At 44.2% G+C, this 20,036-nt stretch overlaps 2 protein-coding genes across 2 annotated transcripts in view; one reads left to right on the top strand and one right to left on the bottom strand.

The window, feature by feature from the left end:
- LOC133459635 (reticulon-4 receptor-like 1) overlaps positions 1-7,656 on the top strand; it is a 136,886-nt gene extending 129,230 nt beyond the window's left edge. The window contains exons 2-3 of the mRNA XM_061739774.1: positions 914-1,368; positions 4,257-7,656. Coding sequence (XP_061595758.1) covers positions 914-1,368; positions 4,257-5,156 — 1,355 coding nt within the window. The 3' untranslated portion in view covers positions 5,157-7,656. The remainder of the gene's footprint in view (positions 1-913; positions 1,369-4,256) is intronic.
- The window catches only part of taok1b (TAO kinase 1b), a 377,870-nt gene that overhangs the window by 316,083 nt on the left and 41,751 nt on the right, over positions 1-20,036 (bottom strand). The window lies entirely within an intron of this gene.

Consider the following 20,036-nt stretch of genomic DNA (forward strand, 5'->3'; position numbering starts at 1 on the left):
ATGTTTATGATGTTTAGGATTGTGCACTTTGCGCTACTTACTGTAGTAGGAAAAGTGCTACATAAATAAAGTTTGATTTGATTTTTCTTTTCCTGCTCATCAAACACAAGAAAAAAATTAAATAAATGCGAGTTATGTAAATGAGGCGAATCTAAAAAACAAAGAGAAGTCATCTCCACATCACAGGTCTGCTGCGGAGGGTTCCTCCCCTCATTGTCTGCCTCTTCCCCTTTTGCTTTTTCTTGGTTTTTCTTGATGTGGGAATGTATTACAGGTATGCGCTGTGTTTGCTTTTAGACAGGAGGAACATCGATTTCTGTGTCAACTTAAGAGGTGTCTGAAGGATATAACACTGTGCATGATAGATTGCTGTGTGTGTGTGTGTGTGTGTGTGTGTGTGTGTGTGTGTGTGTGTGTGTGTGTGTGTGTGTGTGTGTGTGTGTGTGTGTGTGTGTGTGTGTGTGTGTGTGTGTGTGTGTGTGTGTGTGTGTGTGCGTGCGTGCGTGCGTGCGTGCACTTTTGTCAAGATTGTTGTCAGGAATACAAAATTATGGATGAACACACCTTTCTTGCTGCCACACAATAAAAGACATAATACTCGTTCAAGTATTGTATTTTTTACTCTGGCATCTTGAATTTTCAAAGTTTTCACGAAGCAAGAAAAAAATGACCTTGTGAGTTTAGAGATTGGGCTTCTAGTACAAGTTGAAGCTGACAACAAAGGGTAAGAAAGGTTATTTATGTGAACATTTGCGATGACCTTTCCCACATGATGTCCTTGTAAACTGATGAAAGAGTGTTTCATTCAAGATGTGTCCAATAAATGATTTTTTGCTGTATTAATTGTATGCTTTTATGCTTTTCTCTCCCTCTGTTACTCTGTAACTGTCCGTCTACGTCTCTCTTCTCTCAGGTTATGGTGGGGTGGAGTTACTGTTGGTTCTGTGGGGCCTGGATCTCTCTCAGCCCTGCCCTCGCCACTGCATCTGCTACACGTCACCCAGCACCGTTTCCTGCCAGGCCCACAACTTCCATGCCGTGCCTGAGGGGATCCCCGCTCAAAGCGAGCGGGTCTTCCTGCAGAACAACAAGATCCAGCGGCTCCTCCGGGGCCACTTCTCGCCCACCACCACCATGCTGTGGCTGTACTCCAACAACATTTCCTACATACAACCATCCACATTCCACGGCTTTGACCGCCTGGAGGAGCTCGACCTCGGAGACAACCGGCACCTGAAGGCCGTGGCTTCAGACACCTTCCTGGGCCTGGGCCGGCTACACGCCCTCCATCTGTACCACTGTGGCCTGATCAGCCTGCCCCCGGGGATCTTCGCAGGCCTGCACAGTCTCCAGTATCTCTACCTACAGGTGCTCCAGTAACAACTGCCTTTCATCTCACTGTATATTGCATCTGCAGCCACTAGTGATGCACCGATTGTTCGGTAACCGAAATTGTTCGGCCGAAAATGGCAAAAAAAAACACTTTCGGTGTTCGGTGGAATAAGTGGGAAAAAAACCGAACAATTAATAACGGCGTTGTAATATAAGGAAATAGACTGGCCGCTCCGTAACTGTTGCGCACCACATAAATAGTTGGCCAACCAAAAACTAACCACATAACGTTCCCGTAATGGTTGCGCACCACATAAATCGTTGGCCAACCAAAAACTAACAACATAAGAATTTTACCTAACATTCACCAGCAGGTGGAACCAAAACCACATAAATCAATCTATTACAGGTGCGTTTAGATGAGGAAATCAAACAGCGAAGAGCGTGGAGTGAAGTGGTGCAAACATGTCAGCAGTGTGGAAGTATTTTAGAGTGGCAAAGAATAATACAAGAATGGCTGTTTGCAATGAATGTTCTGCTCAAATATCTAGAGGGGGCACATCTGCAAAGTCTGTCTGGTACAAGTTTGATTTATCATTTGAAATGATAAAAAACCCTGAGCGCTTTAATGCATTTTTATTGTTTTAAGGCCTATGTTACAATGTTCAGTCAGTTAAGCCTAACATAAGCTCAAAGATGGCCAAAAAATGTATTTTGCTAATTTATTTATTTTAAGTTATTGTTCTTTGCTGGTATAATGTCTGCTGGAATATTTAAGAAATACTGGGAAATTAAAAAATGTTCAGTTTTTTATGTTCAACAAATGTTTTCTACCTTGTAATTTTGGAAAAGATTTTTTTCTTTTAAAAGCATGCCTAAATCAAATTTATTTGATTTATGCAATGGTGAAAAAATTGGCAAAATAAATGAAAAACTGCGAAGAACCATGTTCGGTATTGTTCGGTATTCGGCCAAGTGTTTATTATTATTTTCGGTTTCGGTTTCGGCCACAAATTTTCATTTCGGTGCATCACTAGCAGCCACAATTGCATTAGGGTGTTATTTATCCATCGGCCTGGTTCAGCACTTACTGCTAGTGAATTGGAGCCTAAGTGAAAGTGATCCTGACTGTAGGAAATTACAATAACACAAATCTATTGAGGCCCTGAGGTGACAGCATGAAAAGGCTGGACAAAACACAAAAACAAGAAGATGATCATTCAGAATACATAATAATATTTCTCAATGCTCCATAATATATTAAAATATACAACAGGGACTGCAAAAACATGACAAAATGTCAGGAAAGTCCCATCACTTATCAGAGTGGGGGGGCAGGGTGGGGAACTGAAGTGTTTCCTGGATTTAATTCAGGATTTAATTAAGAGCATGGAAAGTTTGAGGAAATGGGAGCTTTAATGTATGGAAATTGATTTATGCAGAGGACACTGAGTGAGTGGGGGTAAAGGTGAAACCGTTGCATGTTTGATAGCTTTCTTACTGGATCTAAAGCAGTTTGTACGTCTAGTAGAAATCAAAGAATTGAGAGTTCACTCTATTATTTGATGTTGCCCACTCTACCCGCTATAAAAACGGATTCCTCCATCACTAAAAGATGAACTGAATCATTTCTGAACCCCCTAACACTGTGCACGATATTGTCTAGAATCTAAAAGCTGTACAGATGACCTATTATCCAACCAAGCAGCATGGTTCAGCTTTACAAATCGTATCTATGTGACACAAAACAAAACCCTTTCTTTCCATTGTATAATATAAAATACTGGAATACTGTGATAGTCATGGTGCACTGTGGGAATCTGGTCTGTAAAAACCAGTCAGACGAGGGATCGCTGTTGCTGAAATCCATATTGCCGTAGTGACAAAGGTGTTGATTTTATTTTAAACAAATGTTACTATCTCTGACAAATCAATGTAAAATTACTAGGGGTGTAACGGTACACAAAAATCTCGGTTCAGTACGTACCTTGGTTTGGAGGTCACGGTTCGGTTCATTTTCGGTACAGTAAGAAAACAAAATGCAAAATATAAACGTGCTAGTTGTTTATTACACACACACAAAATAACATTGGCTCTACGTGTGCCGGCGCTAGGACCCCGCGGACGACTGGTGTGTCGTCGGGCGGTTTTTTCCTTCATGCTTCACTGCAGCGTCTCATGCAAACACAAACACACGGACCTGGCAGAAACATTTCTTTATATAATGTATTCTGTTGCCCGCGATATTTTTTCTTTTTTTGGCCGGCGCCATAGTTGGCTGGCTACAAACTCTATACATCCCATAATGTATAATAAAATGCCCACGCTCTCAGCAGCGGTACTCGCATCGTTAAGGCTGATTTATGGTGCTGCGTTACACCAACGCAGATCCTACGGCGTAGGGTACGCAGCGAGCGGCCGTACGGTGCACGTTGTTGCGTACCCTACGGCGTAGGCTCTACGCCGATTTAACGCCGAACCATACTAGGCAACAAAGCAGGTTGACTCCCGTTGCAGAACAGCGCTGCAGAGGCGCTCATAAACGTAAATGATCATTGTTTTTTTTTTTTAGGCCTGGCGGGGGGTCTCGATGGTAGGGGAAACACTGGACTTGTCACAATTATGTGCTTAGCTCTTTAGTTCTTCATTAGTTAGTGCTTTTTTCTTTAATCTTAATACTTTCTCGGTGTGAGCGCAACTGCATGTGCAGCAGCGCTCTGCTCCACAACGTGCGGTCCTCTACTTAATATGTCCGTGTGGAAACTCGTTCGGTACGCCTCCATTCCGAACCGAACACGCTATACCGAACGGTTCAATACAAATACATGTACCGTTACACCCCTAAAAATTACCCATGAAATATTAAAGTGATAAAGTGTTAATCGTCTCTCTCCACCTTTTCTCCCCCCCCTACATGCTCGCAGGACAACCATTTGGAGTTCCTGGAAGACGACCTGTTCATCGACCTGCTGAACCTCAGTCATCTCTTCCTCCATGGCAATCGGCTGTGGAGTCTTCGCCAGAACACTTTCCGAGGTCTAGGGGTCTTAGACCGACTCCTTCTGCATCAGAACCGTATCCAGTGGGTTGATCGTCAGGCTTTCCACGATCTGCGACGTCTCACCACACTCTTCCTGTTTAACAACTCCCTCACTGAGCTATCCGGTGCCACCCTGACTCTGGTGCCGGCTCTGGAGTACCTGCGTCTCAACGACAACCCTTGGGAGTGTGATTGCAAGGCCGTATCACTTTGGGATTGGCTGCGGAGGTTCAGAGGCTCCACGTCCACTCTCGTATGTGTTTCCCCCCCAGAGATGGTGGGGAAGGACTTGAAAATGCTGAAGAAAGAAGAGTTACCCAGTTGCTTGTCAGGCGAGGGTCACGCGGGCAGCGCCCCAGGTGGGGAGTCGGAGCACGGAGAAACTTTAAACCACCTGAATCGTCACAAAAACCACCACAACCACCATCAGCGGCCGTACCTTCCCCACGGGGACCAGTACAGCTTGCCTTCCCCTTCACCCCTGCCACGGCCGCCTAAGGGAGGACGCAAAAACTGCACTCGCCGCGGCCGCAAGGGAAAAGGGGGGCTCAATGATGTACAGGTACTTAGGGAGGGAGGTGAGAAAGACTATACTCCAGATGGAGATAAATACGACATGTCTGCAACTGCTAGGAGGAGGAACAAGTGCATCCCCAGAACTTCTGTTGGTCCACCAAGCGGGGTGCAGAGAGTGAACAATCAAGCAGGGTTGCATCTTGCAGATCATCTGTTCAGTTTCCCCGCAGCTCTGCTGCTGTCAGTCTTTTTTGTGATCCCACGCTGAGACAACGCAGACATTTTTTAATGCCGGTGATGCAACCTTCTGATTCATTCCCCTGAAACACCCTGTCCTGGCTCTTTACAAGGGTCATGTATGAATACATGACTGTGTTATCAGAACATCATTGAGCATCTCTCCGGAATTACTGCAGGGATCCCTTTGAGTCATAATCAATACATGACAGGGAAAACAGTTTAGCCCATTGTTTTGATGATGTCAGCAAGGGAAACATCAGGATCTGTTGTCTCTGTGGCATCAACCGCTTTACCGAATCGATGTACTTATAAAAACTGTACAGCCATAGAAAATGACGAGACAATTCATTCGAATCATAATAATAAGAGCACACAGTAAGCAACTAAACAGTTAGCCCTCTCCACTCAATAGGGCTGTACTCGCACAACCTGGATCTGTCACTCACACTGAGGCAAAGACACAGTCATTTATAGCTGGCTCTCTGCTCGCTCAACAGCACCTTGAGATCAAGAAATAGATTTCTGCAGGCACACATGGCAAATAGATGAGTCATTGTGAAGAGTGTGGCAGCAACAGCTATAATCACTATTAATCTACTGAGAAACTTGCTTTACTCCCACATGTGGGCGTCTATACTGGCGTCCGAAACACGCCACTGAAAATGCAACACAACAATGTAACTGTCAGTTTTTCAGCCCATTCCTGTCGAATGAAATCATCTGCATCCCAGTTTAAAAAGCCATCGAGAACTAACAAATATTCTAAGACCCGACTTGTCTCATCCGATCCCGTTGAGCGTTCAAGAGACTTCTTTGTTATTGTTGGTATGACTGCGTGTGTCCAAAAATATTACTGAAGCCATGTGGGTAGAGCCCAGCTCCACATTAAGAGTGCCTAACGGGAGTGAGTTCCCAATAAAGGACAAACTCTGGAGGCAAGAGATGGTTTGCTTCACTCCTCAACCTCAACAGCGACACAATGCAGGTCTCATCTCTGCGGGCCAAGGAAGCAGCTGAGACTCTAGACTCACCAAACTTTCGATTCCCTGAAACTGGTATGCATTTCCCCTTGTATCATTCAAACACAGGCCTTTTTTTTTCTTTTTTAAATCTTTTAATTCCTGTCGCAAAGGTCTGATCGTGGCAGAAAATGGGAAACACAGAGGTTCCAACTCTGTGGCGATCAGCTGAAGGAAAAGAGACCACACCCCCACACAAAAAAAAAAAAACTTGCCAAATGTATTCCTTCTCCTCTCTGGGGTCATTCTTGTGCTCCAGAACAGATGGATACGAGGATCTGCAGGCCTGGCTGGAGAGCTGGGTCGTATATCTGCTGGGTCTAAAGGCACAAAACTCCATAGTCCTTCTGGAATCGCAGGAATCTTCTTCCAGAGTTGACAAGGACAGAGAGGACTGCGGAACCAGGAGCCCCTTTTGAAGTGAAGCAGTTCAGACGACTCTCACCCCGTAACGATAACCTTCACAAACTTCCAGCCTTCGTTAGTCCAGGGATTTCCCACCACAGTTAAGCCATTCAGATGCCACCTCAGCTTAGACTTTAGACTCCAAGTTTTCTCAACCCAGATCTCAAGTGCTCATTTACAGTAAGTTAAACCTGTTCAGACACAGCAGGGTCTTTTGAGTCCCTTAATGCCATTAAAGTTAACGGTTTTTTCATTTTCTTCCTTTAAGCACTAATAAAGTCTGTCTTTGAGAAAGCTACTTTTACAAACAAACAGTGACTACAGTACCCGAATAAACTACAATCGTGGAAGGTTGTTGAAAAGCACAAACATACCTTAAGGAAACATGGTTTTAATGGAAATCCAAGGGCAGGGGCCACATTTGTTCCCCGATTGTGTGCATTTCTTGCTGGGCCCCCCTTTTTCATGTCTATCTATCTACTTAGATGTCGGGGCCGTCCAGAAGCCTGTCACTGGTGTCATTGTCCTGACATGTAGGATGTAGAGATCCCTACCGGTGAACTTGTTTGTGCTGCTGTGAACCCAGAGGTGATGTAAATTGTGTCTCTTTATTCCTGTGAGAATGACTTTTGTTAAAAAAAAAAAACAAGAATCCAAAAAAAGGAGAAATCTGTTCTCTGTTGTGTCTCAGTAGTTCCCGTATAAAAGAAGAACAGGGAGCGGGAGGCTCGAACTTTGTAATGTTTTTTTTTTCTTTTGAAAACTTAATTATAATGATTTAATGTTTCCGTCTTTTTGTTTTGCTGAGTCATTCGAGGTGAACAGTACAACGCACTGCACTCCCTGCTCTTATTCCTGTTTTTCTTAGCTTCTATTCATCCATGCCTCCCCTCCCCTCCCCTCCTCTCCTCTCCCTCCCTGTCTGTTCATTCTCTTTGCGCTCTCCCATGCTGTGCAGCTCCTCTCTTCCACCTCCCAGCGCGTACATACACACATATCCCTGCATCCTTTTCCTCTTTTCTTCGTCTGTGCAGCCCAAATGTTTCCTATGTGGTTATCCAACAATGTCAGACTGAAAAAGGTGTTTATAAATAACATTAAACAGAAGGGGTATTCAAACGGTTGAGGTGGTCTGTGTTTGTTCGCCTCCCTTTTGTTGGTGCGCGTATGCTCATTTGTCGGTGCACAGCTAATAGACAAACCTCTAAAAGAGCCCTAAGGCTTGACCAGAAGACTATGAAAGAAATGGTTAAAAATGAAAAGGTGGGGATGAAAGGCAATGGAATAAACATGTTTGTCTACTCCAGTAAAACAAACACTCCAGCACTGAACCAGGACCACCCTCCCCCAAATCCCACTTTCACACTCACACACTCAGCAGCCTCTTATAAAATATGCATCTGAGTAACTGTGGGCACACAAATACACACACTTGTCGAGGTGTCTCTGCGGCGGAGGGTGTTCCGGAGGTGTCTTTTCGTCGGGTCGAAGCGGGGTCACGTACAGCACTAGCATGTGCTACTGTACGTCAACGGAGATTGTTTGCGGAGGCTTCATATTCATGCGGGTGTGTTTATGTACTGTACTGTATGTCCACCGGCGTAGCAAGTATGCCTGCTGTCACAGCACATCGAGTCTGACAGCCGGCGGGGGCACGGGGGGAGAGGTGCGCCTCGGAGAGACGCTATCACTGCTCTGTTTGTAAAACAAAGCTGACAACAGGGAGAGAAAGCGAATGAGAAAAGGATTTGGAGGCAGGGGAGTGGAGGTATCTGCAAACGAAATCCATGAAGTAGTTATCAGTGGCAAACAGACCAGCAGTCAGGGGAGAGGAAGTGGGCAAGACGCGGGAGGCTGCAGCATCAGCGATACTTGTTTTGTGTGCGCCGCTCAGTGACTGCGCTTATCCCAAAACAAGGCTCGCGTGTGCAGTTTACAAGTGTTCATCCATGTAGGGGCAGTGTGCACAACCAAGACCGGCATTTAAATGAAAGCACAGGGCTTCAGAGTCAGTGACTTTAAGGGAAAGATTTATTAAATATGCATGTCTCTAAATCAGAGGTCACATGGCTAAAGGCAAGGGAACTTTGTCACCATACCAGAAATGAAGGTACTGTTGCAGCCAACCTTTTGTGATGTCATTTGAATTGCATTTATGCAATCAGCATCAGTGTAATGTCATTCCTCTACTTTGTATCCACATCCAAAGTAGAGGAAGGTTTTAGGTGGGGGGGTCTCGGACACTCTGTCCAAACAGTCATTTGAGGCTCTGCTGCCTGTAGATGCAGCTTAATGGGTTGTGATCCTCTGATTGGCTTAGCCATCATAGCATATTCCAATTCTTTTCATGCCAATACTCCTGGGTTGCTTTCCCAGAGCATGCCAGATGATTGTCCACCTGCTCTGGGAAGCACCTTCCAATCAGCTTTGCACTATTTTGCTGAATATGGACAGTTTATTTATGTGCACCAAATGGTTAATCTGGCTGCTTGTTATTAAATATTAGTATGCCAGTGCAACTGCATGGCCGTGTTATCATACCACAGAAGTCTGCATTTACTTCTGTCTTCTCTTGATCGTACAGTTGGATTATTGCTTACCAGAGAAAGTTTTGCTCTACTGGATGCTATAAGTAAGTCTTTACTACAGGAATCATGTAATCATCTACCGCTGCTATCATCTATGGTACTTTATTGCAGAGGAATAATATAATAATATATTATATATTTGAATATATTTTCACATGAACCAAACAGTTGATCTGACTCATATTTGTGTCTGCAGATTCAGAATTGGCCACCTTCCTTCAAAGGCTTCTTTGAACCCGTATTTGTAGGTCACAACAACTTCAACTGCAAATTAAATTTGTCAAAACAACTCCTGACATGTGCATGTGAACAAGCTTTTCATTAAATTGTCCACATACGATTTAGACCAGGGGTTCGGCAACCCAAAATGTTGAAAGAGCCATATTGGACCAAAAACACAAAAAACAAATATGTCTGGAGCCGCAAAAAATGAAAAGTCTTGTATAAGCCTTAGAATGAAGACAACACATGCTGCATGTTTCTATATTAGTTAGAACTGGGGAAAAAATTTTTTTTTCGTTATGCACTTCGAGAAAAAAGTTGAAATGTCGAGAAAAAAGTCGAAATGTTGAGAAAAAAGTCAAAATGTTGAGAAAAAAGTCAAAATTTCGAGAAAAAAGTCAGAATTTCGAAAAAAAGTTGAAATGTCGAGAAAAAAGAGAAAAAAGGGAAAAAAAGACAAAAAAAGAAGAAAAAAAGGAAGAAGAAAAAAAGGAAAAAAAAGGGTAAAAAATTTTTGAAAAAGCTCCAGGGAGCCACTAGGACGGCGCTAAAGAGCCGCATGCGGCTCTAGAGCCGCGGGTTGCAGACCAGTGATTTAGAACCTTAATTTAGAAAGAATCAGTGATGCATTTTTAAAAGCAAAAATTCATACCCCATCCGTTATGAACACCTTAAAATAAAGAAAAATTTTCCATACGTCATTTTAACTCAATCTAGTGAAGAGCTAATTTAAATAATTTAATTATTTATAAAATAGGGTGTAAATATTCCTAGACATGATATTAAATACTGTATGAGAATAATAAAGAATGACCGAGAGAATGATAAAGAATGATGACTTTAAAGGAGCTTGAGGCTCCTTTTAAGAAATGAAACTCTCTAGCGCCACCCTTCACCACGACGGCCGTTGGGGGTACTGCAGCCAACAGTGAAGCCGGCACGGGAGAACGGGGAGAACGTGCATGCAGCGTCATGTGACGTCACATCCGCAGCCCAGCGCGGGAAATTCGGGACCGAATTGCAGCACATTTTGCAGCACACAGCCTGTTCAAGGCAACGGAGAGATACACTAGAGGGCTCATTCTTTTGGGTTTGGAACACTTCATCTGACATTATTACTAGAAAACTTAAAATGTATACAGATTTTTTTCATAAATCCTGCCATAATCCGGCCTCAAGCTCCTTTAACTTTGTTACATCTAGACAGAAAGGCACTAAGAGGGGAAATAAGGCCAAGAAGAAATTAAGGCAAAATATTTTAAATGTGGAAGATATTGGGGAAGCGCTTAAGACAAAGAGAATAACAAAGTATATGAAATATAAAGTTAAAAACAGGGAAAAGGGAGAAATGAAATTACAGTAGTAGCAACAAATGGTAGAGGCTGAATGAAGAAAAAACATAAACTATCCAAGATGAGAGAACATGAGGGATAAAAGTAATGAAAGATGCAGCTGAGAGACGGTCTGAGGACTGTGAGAGCTTACAGAGGGAAGAAATTAAAGAGCAGACAGATGCACACAGAAAGCACCAAATCATCCAGAGACGTATGTATGCAGTCTTCATGATCAAACACAAGAACAGCTCATCCAGTCCCTCAGCTGAGTATCTGAAATAGCCACATGTGAATATTTATGTATATGCGCGAGTTCCCCTCCAAACGCAAAGAGGCCAGGCGAAAATTGATTTCTCTGTGTGAATCCCAGATGACTTTCGACTCAGCAAAAGAAAAGCAGCAAAGAGAAAGGGAGAGTGAAATGAAAGAAGGAAAGAAAGAATAAAAACTACTATAAAACAACAAAGAATATAGGTGATTTTGTGAAACAAAAATCTAATGGCACTTTTCCACTAGCACCTACTCGGCTCTACTCATCTCAGTTCAGCTCGATTCAACTTGGCCTGGTTTCTTTTCCGAAGATGCTGTGACGTATTTGATTGTGTGATCTAAAGGAAGAAGACAACAACACTAAATATGTAGAACCTGGAGGAGATGATAGATGTGCTGCTGGGTCTGTGGCTTGTGTTCAATATCAAGTTAAAAAATGAGAGTGAGAGAAGCTTCAAGCGGCGACGCTTTTTAATTTTTTTTGTTTGTCTCTGCGCTGCTGAAAAGTCAGCTGGGAGACGTGAGCAGCTATGAAGAGACAGAGTTCCTGGTGGATCTGGTCGTTCCTTATCGCCCGTCTAGATCCCTTTTTAATTCTCTCCTCAGCACCAGGTTTATGAACATCTGCACCTCAGAGTTGGATCAGAAACAGACTTTTGCGCTGTCATTGCCTGCCGAATAAAATGAACAAGAAGCCGCGAGTGGCTCTTCCACTGATTTCCGCCTGACTCAGACGTCTGACTCCAACCCCCCGACCAATCGGTGGCCTGTAGTGTGATGATGTCAGATACAGCCGACTCAGCCGCTTAGAACCTCGGCAGAATAGATACAGAAAAGTATCTACTCTGCACGTTAGACCCCTAGTGGGAAAGCGGCAAATCGAGACGAGGCGAGTCGAATCAAGCTGAGTAGGTACTAGAAGTAGCGCCATAAGAACTGAAGGATGTTTTTAGTAGGGGTACACGATACTGATACTGGTATCGGGCCGATACTCGTCTAATATACTCGTACTAGTTAAAGTTAACCAATATCTATTTATTACACACTTTCATCAAGACAGCGATCCGAGGGTGGCCTGTCATTGTTGTTGTACTTTTTAGAATGGCAGATAGGGGGAGATGTCAAGCTAATCAGGCACAGTGTGGTTAGGAGAGTGAGACCGACGGCTTCGGTAAACAAAATCTGGCGGGTGCAGTAGGCTAATAGCATGTCAGCAGTGTAAACATGCTAACCTCAAAATATGTGACGACAACTGTGTCCTGGTAAGGTTTCCTGGGTAGGGAAGGAGAGCACGTCGTTCAATATGAGCAAGGTGAAAAAGTATCTGATTACACATTATAACCCTGAGTACACCGAGTTTATGAAGGCTAATGCAAAACCACGACAGCCAACTTTAACTCAGGTTTTGGAAAACCGAGAAAAAATGTCAAGAGAAAACCCACAAACAGTTAAAATAACGGAGGCTCTGACACATCTGGATGACCAGCCACTGTCAGTCGAGGAGAACGTAGGATTTTTTGCCATCTTCTCAGCACACTCGAGCCGCCATAAGAGATTCCCAGCGGCCCCTACACCATGGACTTTACGGTGCCAAAACCTTTTGACGAGGTAAAAAAACGCATGCGCAACTTTGTGAATGAGATTTCAGTTTCACTACGTACATTTGAACAGTGTATGACCGATGTCACTGCTCAGTTTAACGGCGTAGTGGATTAATAAGGAGTTCGTCATCAAGTCACACTACATGCAAAGTCATTCCGGGGCTCACACACCAGCCAAACCACTGCAGGGGCTTTCAATTGCATGCTCCAGACCTGGGACGTACTGAAGACGTCCATCCACGGAGTGCTCCAAGACAACGTAAGAAATAGGATACAGGCCACTTGTACGGTGGTTCACGAGGGGCTTCTGTCACAGAGGACTGCTACTGATGCGGTGGCAGTCGGCCGCAAAACAGTTGGGCATTTTAAACACTATGCCATGGTCAACTAGCGCCTCAAAGACATTCAGATAGAGGTCAACCCGGCTGCGAAGCAGCTCCAGCAAGACGTACAGAACCGCTGGAATAGCATCTTTTATATAATACTGTCATCGATTGAGCACAAACGCGCTCTGGGAATATTCGTGTCTGAATATGGGCTCCCTGATACTCTGACGGCTCACCAGTGGACGCTGCTTGAGAAGGTGCTATCTGTTTTGGGTCTGTTCGAGGAATTCACTCGAAAACTTAGCTCTTGGGATGCCGTGGCCGCGGACGTCATTCCAGCAGGCACTGTGCTGCACAGGAGCCTGACAACGGGATCAAAGCAATGAAGGGAGCCTTGGCTGCAGCTGCCAGCAAGCATTCACTGATGTGGAGGAAAAGCCACTCTACAGCATCGCCTCGCTACTTGATCCCAGGTGAGTGTGTGCCTGTGACTGGGACTGTGTGTGACTGTAACTTTGTGTGACTGTGTAACTGTGTGACTGTGTGTAACTGCTTTAAAATGGCAAGAATGCCTATTGTCTGCTACATTTTTTCCTTCTCGGTTTTAGGTATGAAAAATAATTTTTTCCCCAGCCCCACCATTGCTGCAAGTGCCAAAGAGATGCTGAAACTGGAGCTGCTAAGGTTACCTGGAGAACCCGACAAGCATGATGACCTGAATAAACCACCTCCAAGTAAACCACGTGGTGAGCAGCCCACTAGTAGTCTACAGCGTATATTTGATGAAATTGCATCAGCATCACCGGGCAGAGCTGCAGTAGGTTCTCGTGTACAGTTATGGCGCTTTCATACTAGTACCTACTCAGCTCAACTCGACTCGCCACGCCTCGTCTCGCCTCCACTCGCCTTGTCCTCCTTGTTTGTTTTTAGACACCCAGATGAGAAGTGGGGGGGTTGGAGCGAAGCTGCTGTGACGTATTTGATTGTGTGATCTAAACGAAGAAGACAACACTAAAGATGTAGAACCTGGAGGAGATGATAGATGTGCTGCTGGGTCTGTGACTTGTGTTCGATGTCAAGTTAAAAAATGAGAGTGAGAGAAGCTTCAAGCTGCGACGCTTTTTTTTTTGTTTGTTTGTGTCGGCGCTGATGAAAAGTCAGCTGGAGCCGCGAGAAGCTGAGAAGTGATCAAGCGCCTGGTAGATCTGGTCGTTTCTTATCGCCCGTCTAGATCCCTTTTTAATTCTCTCCTCAGCCACCAGGTTTATGAACATCTGCACCTCAGAGTTGGATCACCAAACAGACGTTTGCCCTGCCATTGCCTGTTGAATAAAATGAAGAAGCCGCGAGCCGCTCTTGCGCTTCCCGCTTTTAGATTCCCGCTTCCTTATTCAAATGTCTGACGGCCCTGCCTCCCGACCAATCGGTGTCCTGTAGTGTGATGATGTCAGATACAGCCGACTCAGCTGCTTAGAACCTCGGCAGAATAGATACAGAAAAAGTATCTACTCGGCACGCCTCCACCCGTCTCGACCCGTAGTGTAAAAGCTGCTGTGACGAGAGATTTGACTTTGAAAATATCATACGTGACTCATCAAACCGTCTTACTATTGACCCAGCACAGGTTCAACTAATCTTTAGTAGAGTAAGCACAAAGAAATCTAGAGGCCCAGACGGTCTTCCAGCTGTCATTCTTAAAAAATGCTCAGCAGAGCTGGCTGATGCTCTGTGTCCCCTTTTTCAGAGATCGATTGACTGTCACATTGTCCCTGACCTATGGAAGAAGTCTATGATAATCCCCATTCCTAAAGTCCCATGTCCAACTTCTAATAAAGACTTTAGACCAATTGCTCTCACTAGTATTATGATAAAATGCTTTTTGAGAGTTATTGTAAACTTTCTGAAAGAACAGGTGGCACTGCACTTGGACTCCTGTCAGTATGCTTATAGGGCAGGGTGCAGCACTGAAGATGCCATTGTAAGTCTTAAAAATCTTATCAACAAGCATCTTGAGAGTCCTGCAGCTTATGCTTGGGTCCTTTTTGCTGAGTTTAGTTCGGCATTCGACACTCTTAGTCCTCACCTGCTTACTCAGAAGTTGCTAAATCTACATGTCAACCCTTACATGATCAAATGGTGCCACTTACTTTTAACTAAGAGGCCACAACAGGTTATGGTAAATGGCTCCTTTTCATGCACTAAGTTTATTGGGGTGCCCCAAGGGGGTGTGTGTTCCCCCCTCCTCTTCACGGTGTACACTAATGACTGCAGAAGCAGTCATTCTAAAAACACGCTCATAAAATTCTCAGATGATACATTAATCCTGAGTCTGTTGTGTGCCGATGACAGCCCTTCTGTGTATCTCCAAGAGATCACATCTTTTGTGGAGTGGTGTGAGAGAAACCACTTGATCTTAAATACTCTTAAGATTAAGGAAATGATCTTTGACCCCAAAAAAGTCACTGACTACGTACCTGTAGCTATTGGGGGGTGTACCATCGAGCAGGTAAACTTTTATAAGTACTTGGGAGTCAAAATAGATAACTTGCTGAAATGGAACATACATGTTGATTACTTATGCAGCAAACTAGCACAGAGACTGCACTTTCTTTGCAGGCTGAGACTGTTTGGAGCAAGCTCCACAATCATGATGACATTCTATAATGCTGTACTTGGCAGTCTAATTAGGTACAGTATGGCAGCATGGTATGGTGCACTTTCTGTTCAGCTCAAGAACAAAATCAACAGCTTAATCAAAGTGGCAATGAAGATAACTGGGCACAGTAGCTATCCACATCTTCAGACTATCTATGAGGAGAGGGCAGTAGTTCTGGCCAGTAGCATCCTTCGAGACCCCTCCCATATCTTACATTCTGAGTACAAGCTCCTGCCTTCCAGGAAACGGTTCAGAGCCAGTAAATGTAGTAATCGTTACAAGCTCTCTTTTCTCCCCACCTCCCTGTCCTTATTAAATAAACTACCTGTCCTCCCTTTAGAGGGCAGTGTCCCCAGCGGGACAGGTAGGGGACAGGAGCAGATTTGATCTGCTGTACTAAGCTCCTGACTGATCCAGTAGTAGTCAGTCCTTGTTTTTATGTCTTTACCACTATGCTGCTAATGAGGAAATAGCTTGTCTTTATTCTTTGTTCTTGCTCTTTTCATACTGTACCAAATAATGAAATGAGGCTCCGGGATAGATGCAATTGTTGCCAGGGTATGTGCAATGTAATTTCTCACTAAATTTACTTTGGTATTGAGTCTGATATCTGTTGCTGTCTGTATGTGTTGATTGTAGGCCTACAGTATGTGTTTTTATACACTATGCATGTATTTGATGTCTAAAACAAATTTCCCTAGTGGACATTAAAGTATAACTTAACTCAAAATGGGCGTGTGGCGAGTAGAGTTGCTCTGAGTAGGTACTAGTGTAAAAGAGCCATTAGATACATATCTTGGAGAGACCGCAATTTCACAAGAATACAGTCCACTACAGTCTGGCTAAACTGGCGGGCAGATACCTTTCAGCACCTTGCATTAGTGTTGACAGTGAAAGGGTGTTCAGCGCACAATGTGAGTGAAAGCAGAAACAGGCTCACTGATCATGTGGAGAGGATTCTTTCCATCAAAAAGAACCTGCCTCTCACTTCCCCCCCAAAAAAGCTTAGTTCATAGACCACACTGAGGTGGGTCTCTCACTAAGGTTGCATGCTGACTAAAGTTATTTTGTTTGATTCAAATGTGGACACTGCAATAATTTCACACAAAATGTTTATTAGGGCCCGAGCACTGACAGTGCAAAGGCCCTATTGTATCTGTAGGAATTTTTTTTTTCCTTCTTCCGATGAAATGAGGGCCTTTTTGCCCCCCTAAACATGCCCCAAAAGTCACCAAATTTTGCACGCAAACCAGGCCTGGCGAAGAATGTGATATTTAATGGTTTGCATTAATGGGTGTGGCCTAATGGCTCAACAGCGCCCCCTAGAAAACTTTGTGCTTCAAGCCCCACAATACGGTTTGACGTACATGCACGAAAATCGGTACACACCTGTTTCATGTCGCAACTTAAAGAAAAGTCTCTTGGCGCCATGGCCGAAACTGAAAAGGAAGTCGGCCATTTTGAATTAATCGTGTAATTTTGGCGCAATTTATGCCATTTCTTTGGCCGTTTCTTCACCCGAACCGTAACGTGCACCCAGGTGTGTTATACATTAAAATCTGCGTCTCGATCCTGCGACGATGGGCATTACTTTTCTGAGTCAAAAGCGTTACCGTGTCAACAATAGATGCTAAAAAGCACACCCCCCCCCCTTCATCTGATTGGTCAATAGTTCCTACTTTCTGCCATAACTTTTGAATGGTTTGACATAAAGACTCGTGGGTGGTGTCATCTGACATGGTTTTGAGTCCTTGAACATAATTGGTGCAAATTAGCCCCGCCCCTTCATCTGATTGGTCGATATTTGATAGTTCCTATTGTCTGCCATAACTTTTGAATGGTTTGACATAAAGACTCGTGGGTGGTTTCATCCGCTAAATGTCCAGGCCTGAAGAATCTACATGCAAGTCATACAAGCGCTTCCAGTGCAGCCTGAACGTGCACAAAGGTGCGAGGGCCCGTTCATCGCTGTTTGCAGCTTTAATTTTTCACTTGAAATTTTAGTTTTATCATCATTTTTTACTATTTATAATTTTAAAAAAAAATGACTTCATCCTTTATTATAACAAGCATAAAATAAACACTGTCTTCCAATTCATTGTATTTTTTTGTGGTAGAAGTATCAGCATCGGAACTCAGTATCGGCAAGTACTCAGATCCAGGTATTGGTACCGTATTGGTTTGAAAAAAGCGTTATTGTTGTATCCCTAGTTTTTAGCAAAAGTTAAACTAATGTACACAACAGTCACCTTGCATTCATCTTTGACCTAAAAGAATGCAAGTAGAATATTTCTGTTCTGTGATTGTATTATCAGTCCGATCACCATCATCCAAGCACATGGCCCTCATCACGCTCCGGCTCAGATGCCCCTCCCGTAAGCACCATTTCACACCAGGCTACATTACTCTCATTACAGAAAAATATCTGATTCCAATTAGGAAGATCAAAGTGCGGCACCACAATGCAGTCAAACCATGCACACATGAAACGGTGAGCATATATCCTACTTGGAGTGAACTGAACAGTCTGAAAAAATTGTTCTAGTTAAGATATCATTTATATTCTACTGCTTTCCCTCTTCACTGGCTCTCAACAGTAACTCACAGAGAGGCTAAAGGACCCAAAGGGGTCCAGTGGAGATTTAAATGCTGAAAAATCGATGAGCGTGACTGTTCCATCCAAGACAACAGAACTCTACAACCAAGGTGGTGCCTGGAAAATGTAGTTTAGAAGAAATGCTCAGCCTTGCCAAATTACTCTCAACATGGCACCATTCTTCAGTCCCCCAGCATCCAGTGTTTCTTGGCAATAGCCAAGTTTGTGTATATATGTTCGTGTATATTTTTTTGCTGTGTCAAACACTAGCAACTGTTCTGCTCAGTCATCATTTCAGGCTGCTGCCGTCAGAGACCGGATGATCCAGACAGATTTATCTCCTGATCCGCGTACAGGGAAACTTTTATGGCCAATCTCACTGGCATACAATATGTAAATGTTTCCACCTTTTACTTGTTGATATTTAAAAAAAAAAAGGTCTTTATCTTTTCATATTTATTGTTTTACTATGCATACATATAGCCTACTAGTCATCTTGCTGTATCATACAGTAAGTGCCATTTGCCATCACTTACCATGCATTTTGTCTATTTGTTAGGTGTCCAGAATTGAACTTGCTGCTGCTGCTCTCTTTTAGCATTAGATAACCCTAACCCATTTTCCTCAAGGGGCTTTTTCTGTTTGCCCTGCCTCCATTGGAATAGTTAGAAATAATAATAGTGATAACCATCCATCCATCTTCTTCACTTCAACGGAGGTCGAGTCGCAAGGGCAGTAGCCTTAGCATGGACGGCCAAACTTCCCTCTCCCCGGCCACTTTGTCCAGCTCATCTGGGGACGTTCCCAGGCCAGCCGAGACACAAAATCCCCCCAGCGTGTCGCGGGTCTTCCCCAGGGTGTCCTCCCAATGGGACATGCCTGGACGACCTCGCCAGGGAGGCATCTTCGGTAAATGCCCGAGCTACCTAACCTGGCTCCTCTTGATGAGGAGGAGCAGTGGCTTTACTCTGAGACCTGCCCGGATGACCAAGCATCTCACCCTATTTCTAAGGGAGAGCCCAGGCACCCTGCGGAAGAAGCTAATTTCTTCTGCTGGTACCATTGAGCTTATTTTTTGGGCACTACCCACAGCTTATGACTACAGGTGAGGATAGGAACGTAGACCAGCTAGTAAATCAAGAGCCTTGCCTTTTGGCTCAGCTCCTTCATCACAACGACAGATCGCTGCAGAGTCCACATCACTGCAGATGTCGCAGCATACTTATCAATCTACCATTCAATTCTTCCCTCATTTGTGAATACGTTCCCTACATAGTTAAACTCCTCCACTTGGGGTAGTATCTGATTCCTGACCCGGGTAGGGTACTCAACCCTTTTCCGACCATGGTCTTGGATTTAGAGGTTCTGATTCTCATCCCAGCTCACATTCGCCTAAGAACCGCTCCAGCGAGAGTTGAAGGTCTTGGCCTAATGAAGCCAACAGAACCACGTTATCTGCAAAAAGCAGAGATCCAATTCTGAGGCCACCAAACCGGACCCCCTTTGCTCCTCGGCTGTGCCTAAAAATTCTGTCCATGAAAGTAATAAACAGAATCGGTGACAAAGGGCAGCCTTGACGGAGTCCCCCACGGGAAATGAGTCCGACTTCCAGGCAACAATGCAGGACAAACTCTGACTACGGATGTAGAGGGACTGGGCAGCCCGTATAAGGGAAAATAAGGGAATCTGGCACCTCAAACTGCTGGAGAACCCCCCAACAGGAGTCCCCGAGGGACACAGTCAAATGCTTTCTCCAAGTCCACAAAACACACGTGAACTGGTTGGGCAAACTCCCATGCCCCCCTCCAGGACCCTGCTGAGGGTGTAGAGCGGCCCACCATTCCATGGCCTGGACAAAAACCACCAACAGTGATAACAAAAAATAGAAATA

This window comes from Cololabis saira, chromosome 14 (assembly GCF_033807715.1).
Source record: "Cololabis saira isolate AMF1-May2022 chromosome 14, fColSai1.1, whole genome shotgun sequence".
Taxonomy (NCBI): Eukaryota; Metazoa; Chordata; class Actinopteri; order Beloniformes; family Belonidae; genus Cololabis; species Cololabis saira.